General features: G+C 39.2%; 1 protein-coding gene across 1 annotated transcript; it reads left to right on the top strand.

Annotated features, from left to right (window-relative positions):
* The first annotated feature begins 270 nt into the window (after window positions 1–270).
* On the top strand, window positions 271–1,806 carry LOC145799460 (disease resistance protein At4g27190-like). The gene has a single exon (XM_082889050.1). The coding sequence runs from the start codon at window positions 271–273 to the stop codon at window positions 1,804–1,806; it is 1,536 nt and encodes a 511-aa protein (XP_082745176.1).
* Window positions 1,807–7,514: the final 5,708 nt, after the last annotated feature.

Raw genomic sequence — 7,514 nt, forward strand, 5'->3', positions numbered from 1 at the left:
CATGGCTGTAGTGTCTCAGAACCCGGACATTAAAAAGATTCAAGATGAAATAGCTGGCATGTTAGGTTTCACCAGATTGTGTGATCAACAAAGTGAAATTGAAAGAGCAAGCATGTTGTGTGCAAGACTCAAGGATGTGAAGAAGATCCTTGTTATATTGGATGATGTTTGGGTCAAACTTAATTTGGTAGCCGTGGGCTTCCATTTGGCAATGATCACTGGGGTTGCAAAATCATAATCACAACACAGCATGAGCAAGTATGCAATTCCATGGGAATGGAAAGGCTAAGGACAAAGATTGTTCATCGTGGTGTTTTATCTGAAAAAGATTCATGGGACTTGTTCAAAAAGAATGTTGGCTATGTTGTTGACTCTAACGAGTTGAATACCATCGCTAATGAGGTTTGTAGAGAATGTGGAGGTCTGCCTATAGCACTTGTTACGGTTGGAAGTGCAATGAAAGGTAAAGATGAACCTATTTTATGGAACGAAGCAGCTCGAGAATTGAGAAAATCAATGCCAACAAACATTGAAGGTGTTGATCAACAAGTGTATAAAAGTCTTAGGTTGAGCTATGATTACCTGCAAGATGAGGAAGCCAAGGCTTGCTTCTTGCTTTGTTCTCTATTTCCGGAGGATCATGACATCTTAGCAGAAGACTTGGTGAAATATGGGATGGGGTTGAGATTAGTCAAAAATGTTGATACTGTGCAAGAAGTTAGGGGCAGGGCAAAGTCAGTGATAAGCAATCTCATAGATTCCTGTTTGTTATTAGCTAGTGATAAACAAGACCGCATTAAAATGCATGATGTTGTGCGTGATGTTGCCATATTTATTGGATCCAAAAAGCATTTTGTAAGAGCTGGTTGCAATTTGAAAGATTGGCCAAATATGGATAGTTTGGATCAATACACTGGAATATCATTGATGAGAAATCAAATTAGTAACCTTCCTGAGGTCTTGGAATGTCCAAAGCTCCAAATATTACTATTACAACACAATGAAAATGTACGGTCATGTTCACATGAATTCTTTTCAAGGATGAATGCACTTAGTGTTTTAGATTTGAGTCAATTATACTACCTTGTTGACAATCTAATTCGTAGTCCTGATGTTTTCAATAACCGAACGTGTCTTCGAACATTAGTTCTTGATGGAATTAAGTTTAGGGGCACTAAATTTCTTGGACAGTTAAAGACGCTTGAAGTCCTTAGCCTCAGGCGTGCCTTCTTTTCTGAGGCACCAAATGCTATACGAGAGTTAACTAATCTAAGGTTGTTGGACATGACTGGAAGCTTTCATGAATTTTTTATTCCGGCCACAATGGTATCGCCTTTATGCCATTTGAAGGAATTGTACTTGTTTGGTACCAAATATTCTAGGAGGATCGGAGACCCTGACCCTGCAGTAGAAGACCCTGCCATTGCAGCAGAATACCCAGTAGAAGAATACCTAGTAGAAGACCCACATGACCCTGACCCTGCAGTAGAAGTAGCTGCTACACTAAGATCTTGGCCTCGCCTAAAAGTGCTAACCATTTCCATACCTGACATTGCATATATACCCAAGGACTTTGTTTTTCCTGAGCTGCAAAGTTTTATTATTTTTATTGGAAAATCAAGTTTTGAAGGTACATATGAAGATTGTTCCCCAAATTATTTGGGACTTGGAAATTTGGTTGGAACCATGGTTAATTGGAGTAAATGGCTAAAGATGGTGTTGAAGAGAGCTACATATCTGAGGATTGAAGATTGTTCTGAATTGGAATACTTGATCAACACAGAGGAATGGAGGATTTCATCATAGGCACAACCACGTGATCTGGAATTGCTCATCAACTTGGAAGAATTGGAACTCAGAAGATTGGATAGTTTCAAAGGGATATGTGCAGCAAGTGCACTTAATACTTCCAGCTGGGAGTGGTTCCCAAAGCTCAGAAGCTTGAAAGTTTTTTCGTGTCCTTCACTATCAACTGTTCTTCTTCCATTCAATTTGCAACATTTAAAGGAACTTGACGTATTCACATGTGAGAAATTGGAACAAGTATTTGATTTTGGTTCTGAAGGAGAAGGCATGAAGCTGCTTTCTAGTTTGACAGATTTAACCCTAGGCGACTTGCCTAGATTGAAGCATATATTGAACTGCTCCAGCTATCAAAATGTGCAACTCAGCAACCTAAGAAGAATGTATGTCAGATCATGTGGCAAATTGAAATATGTCTTCTAACCTTCCATAGCTCAAGCTCTTCATCAACTTGAATCCCTTTGGGTAATTATGTGTGAAGAAATGGAGGAAATTGTTGCTGCCAAGCAAAACGATGGGCACGAAGAAGAAGAAGGGAGAGTGGACTACAAGATGGTGTTCAAAAGTCTCAAACAACTCCAACTAATAGGTCTTCCAACCCTTAGTGGTTTCTACATAGGAGGAGACGACTTTCCTTTTGAATGGCCGTCCTTGGAATTCCTTAGATTTACAGAGTGCCCCAAAATGAAGACTTTCGCTACCACTACTTCCGGCAGCACACCAAAACTGAACGAAGTTCAATTGGATGGATCCGCGATACCGCTACAGGGGATGGACTTGAATCAGTTTGTGCAAACCCATATCATTTCAAACCCCACCTAAGTTACTTCTCTATTTTACCACATTTAATGTATATATATATATATATATATATATATATGTATGTATATATATATATGTATGTATATCACGTAATTGGTTACTTATATTATGAGGCAATATTTTTTTAAAAATAAAATAAAATAAAATAAATAAATTGGGTCCTTGACTAATAAACTATTAAATCAATGGACTATATATATTCATTGTGTTTGTATGATCCATATCCGACTAATTTTAAATTTACAACATACACTTTCGTTTCGGAATAAATTTTAAGATGAAAATTCATGATATATTGTATTTTTGAATGAACTACAAATCAAATTATCAACTCCTCTCCTTGTTGTGAGTAATTGATAATTTAGTTTTTAGATAATTAGAGATCCCTAGTAATTTTGAATTATATTTAGAGCAATACTAGATATACAAAATTTGTACACTTAAAAATGCTCAAAAAATTTAATATATGCTCGAAATTTATTCAAAATGTGGACTCTACTACATAAAAGTTGAATCTTAACCACATTATTTTTTTAGGTATATTATTGTGCATGAATTTTGTGCATTGAAGCGCTTTATTACACTAAAATAACATTTTTAAATTTTTTTTATATAGATTACACTTTTTAATGTAAAATTTATTGTTTTCTTTTATTATTTAGTTAAAATTTAATATATTGTCCTCTTTCGTGCATATAGTTTTACTTTTATTCTTAAGTGTTAAGTTAAGTTGGTGGATAAAGAAATTTTACTTTTTATTGGCCTTTTACAATGAATGTTCATTTATGTTTCTATTATCGAAAGCCTTTGACTATCTAAAAAAAAATGAGATTATAAATTATTTAATATTCTAGCAATAACGTACATGGTAATGCTCTCTACAATGAACCATTTGAATACTTCTATTTTTGTTTGGCAGTTTTTTTTTATCAAATTTAAGTATAAGGACCTTTGGACAATGAATTTTTTTTTTAGGCCTTTGGATAAAGATGGAAGAGACCTAGTGGATTGAGATAATGCCTTCCTTAAATAAAAAAGAAAATGCTAACAATGGATTTCTTTTTTTCTTTTGTTTTTATGCCTCTTGATAAATTTTATATTAGGTTTTGGTAAGGGATTTTTTTTTTTTTTTGGTTTCAAGATGTCGAATTCCAAAAGTGAGGCCTTAGGCAATCACATTAATAGCCTAATAATGATGAATTGTTATTAAGTCAATTGTGCTACACTACATGTATATTTATATTAAATATTTTATTTTTCTTAAGACCAAAAAAAAATAAATTAAGTGATAGATATAGCGACCCCGGTTGTCCCTTTTCTGTCGTGTTGTATTCCGGACTCGGTTCCGTGAAGTTGGTAGTGGTATCTATCTTGTTGTCGTCCATTAATTCCACTTGATTGAGTTTTAGGATGTTTATGGGCTTGTGTTGAACAGGTGGGTTAAGCCTTGGTCTATATCCTTGTTGCCCAGGTTTTTGGTGTTACGCTCGAGCGGGTCATTTTGCGCTAGAGCGGAGTTTGGTTTCTAGTCTAGCGCTCGAGCGGGTGTTCTGGCGCTCGAGCGGAGATTGCACACTCCCAGTATTTCGTGTCCCTGCAAAACGTTTGCAGAGGTGTTTTTTACGCTCGAGCGGGTTTTTCGGCGCTCGAGCGGGTGGCGCTCGAGCGGGATTGTTGGCGCTCGAGCGGGTAGTACTGTCTTGGTGAGGGTTCTGGAAGAGGGAGATTTGCGCTCGAGCGGACTGGTTTTCTCGCTAAAGCGGATGTGCTTTATTCCTGTGTCTTGGCGCCCGAGCGGGCCTTATTGCGCTCGAGCGTGTCCAGATTTTTGTTTTTGGCGCTTGAGCGTCGTGTTCTCCGCTCGAGCGGGTCATACGTATATGAGTTATCCGCTGGGTGATTTTAAATCACTTTTTGCTTTTCTTTCTCTCTCCTACTTTTTCTAAAAACCATTTTGAGAGCCTCTCCCTCTAGAAACACCCTTGTCTCTAGGGTTTGATCTAGTTAGAGTGTCCTCCTTCTCTTCGGACTTTGTAAAAGTTGTGTGGATCGTCGAGGGCGTCGTTTTGATATGAGAATCTTGGTCTTTGGAGCATTTTGGTTTTGGCTTCTTCTCCATCCGAGCTCTAACTTCGAGGTAGGGATATCCTACTCCTCTTTATGAGCTTTGTCTTTAACTTTTAGTATTTTGAGATGTTGGGGTTGGTTTGGTAATTTTGTGAAAGTTTGGGGGCTTTTGTGTAAATTTACAAAGGTTGGGGTTTTAGCTACATATAACCTAGATGCACGTTTGGCATGAGAAAAGTGAAATTAATGTTAAAACATTAATGAAAATGGAACCTAAGGGTTGTAATGTTAATTATGGAAAATTCCCTAATTACATTGGTTAATTAATTTGCATAATTAATTATGAGAAATGAGGAATTGATTTGGAAAGTTGTGGGATTAAAGGGTGTAGTTGGATTATTTATCACTCACCTAGTTGAAATGTTGATTATATATCCATTGTTGCATTTATTTTCTGTGTAGAAATAACTGCTTTGGGCTATCGGTGGAGGATAGTCTTTATTGTTGTAGACAATGCATGATGATTAGGAAAGACTGAAACTAATCACTGGAATGTGTCATTGAGTTTGGCGATTGCACGAGTACATTAAATTTATGTGTTGTGTGATGATGTGTATAATTATTATTTATATGCATTGTGTTGTGTTGGAGGAGATAGGGGATGTACTCCACGGTTTAGGGGAAGATAGGGGATGGACCTCTAAACCGGATGTTGTTGGGAGGAGATAGGGGATGTACTCCGTAGATAGAGCTCATATGCTTATCTAGTGATGTATTGACAGAGCTCATATGCTTGTCATTGGAAGTGTGATAGTGCTCATAAGCATATCTGTGGAAGTGATGATATAGCTTGTATGCTTATCTGTTGGTGATGATATAGCTTGTATGCTTACCTGTTGGTGTGTGATATAGCTAGTATGCTTATCTATTATGAAATGGGAAAGTGCTTAATATGAGTTACTGTCTCATATGAGTTGTTTGGCCAGGTTCTGAGCCATGGTTGTAAACTGAGAATTTGGAAGGAATTGAAAAATGAATGGTAATATGGACTTGTATGTCATGAAAATGTAAAGTGTGATAAGGGAAAGTATCAGTGTTGGCCATCTATCAACTGCTAATCTTTTAGTCATTGTTCATATTTGGTTTAGTATGTTTCTATTGGGCTGTGGCTCACCCTATATGGGAATATCATTTTCAGGTACAGGTAGCATGCCACCTCCAAGGACGTAGCTTGGGAGGCTCGAGGCAGGCGGGCTTTTGTCGTTTTACTTCTTTGATGTATTGCATGTATATTCAAGCCAAGGGCTTAATGTGTAGATGAGTTAGCACTCTTTTGTTGTAACCAAGTGTTAACTTGGAAAGCTGTAAGCCAGTAGGGCATTTGCTTTTGTTGTTAACATGTAATACTTTTGTAAGGAACTACTCTGATGAATAGAAGAATATTTATCTTTATTACCAATGCATGTCTATATTGATGGGTTTAATGTGTTATTTTGAGGGCGTTACAACTTGGTATCAGAGCGTACCGGGTTCGAATACTTTGGGTACGTGGGAAGTGATTAAGATCACAATGGGTTTGTCTCGCTTGATAGAGACTTAGACGTAGTGTCATATGTTATGTGCTTAATTGATAACATGCTTATGTGACTATGTGGGTATGGGATTTAATTTATAGGATGTTGATTGGATCCTTGAGTTTCTGTGAGTCTTGTTGGAAAGGCAATTGATCAATGTTGTTTCTAACCGAAACTCTAGTAACGCCTCGGGACTATCATTATCCGGAAATGAAATTCGTAAGTGCTTATGTGTTTATGTGCTTACATGGAGTGAATTACAGTTGTCCATGCATTAGGACGCGAGTGTTATAGTCTCGGCACATTTATGAATGTGCTAATAGTCTTGGTTACCTTTATTAGGATGTCAGGACGAGGACGTGGTAGGCGTGGCAGATGTGGTAGGCAGGAGATGCCTTTACCGGAGGAGGTTCCGGCAATGCAGAAGGGAGTTGGTCAGGCCAACGTGGCCGGGCCAGCGGGTCAGCAGGCTATGAGTGCCTTGGCACGACAGATAGCAGGAGCTTTGGGTATTCTCAGAGCTGGGAATCAGGCAGCTGAGGCAGGGCCTTCTTTCTTAAAGAGGGAGTTCTTCCGGTCTAACCCGGATGAGTTTGTTGGGGATCCAAAGGAGCCACTGAAGGCTGACGAGTGGTTGGAACAAATGAGTAAGACGTTCGAGATGCTTGGCATCGAGGACGGGGCACTGAAAGTGACCTTGGCATCCTTCCAGCTGAAAGGAGATGCAGGTCAATGGTGGAAGTACGAGAAGGCTCGTGTTGGTGGTACATGGGAGGCGTTTGTAAATGCTTTCCAGGAGAGGTTCTTATCTGCAGTGGCTAGGGAGAAGCTGAGGGATCAGTTTAGCCGGCTTAATCAGCAGGGTATGTCTGTGGCAGAGTTTGAGACCACTTTCACTATTTTGTCCAGGTTTGCACCTGAGTTGGTGGCGTCCGAGGAACGCCGTTGCTACGAGTTTGAGCGGAAGTTGAGGCGGGGCCTCAAGTTGAGGGTTGGTGGGTCTTACATCTGAGAGTATAGACATTTAGTGGATGCTGCAGCTCATATGGAGCTCATGATGCAGGAGGAGGATGAGGGGCAGAGAGGCTCCAAGAGGAGCCAAGATGGCCAGGGCGATGGCAGGAGACAGAGGGGTTTTAACCCTCAGCAGTCGCAGGGTGGTGTGGCTAGATCGACCTTTCCAGTGCCGAGTGTGGACTCTGGGAGAGGTAATCAGGGGGATTTTACCTGTTACAAGTGTGGCCAGCT

The sequence above is a fragment of the Camellia sinensis genome, chromosome 9, assembly GCF_055761805.1.
Source record: "Camellia sinensis isolate YWXY chromosome 9, ASM5576180v1, whole genome shotgun sequence".
Classification (NCBI taxonomy): Eukaryota; Viridiplantae; Streptophyta; class Magnoliopsida; order Ericales; family Theaceae; genus Camellia; species Camellia sinensis.

Coding starts and splice junctions, on each gene's coding strand:
- LOC145799460 (XM_082889050.1), top strand. CDS start 271: ATGGGAATGGAAAGGCTAAGGACAAAGATTGTTCATCGTGGTGTTTTA.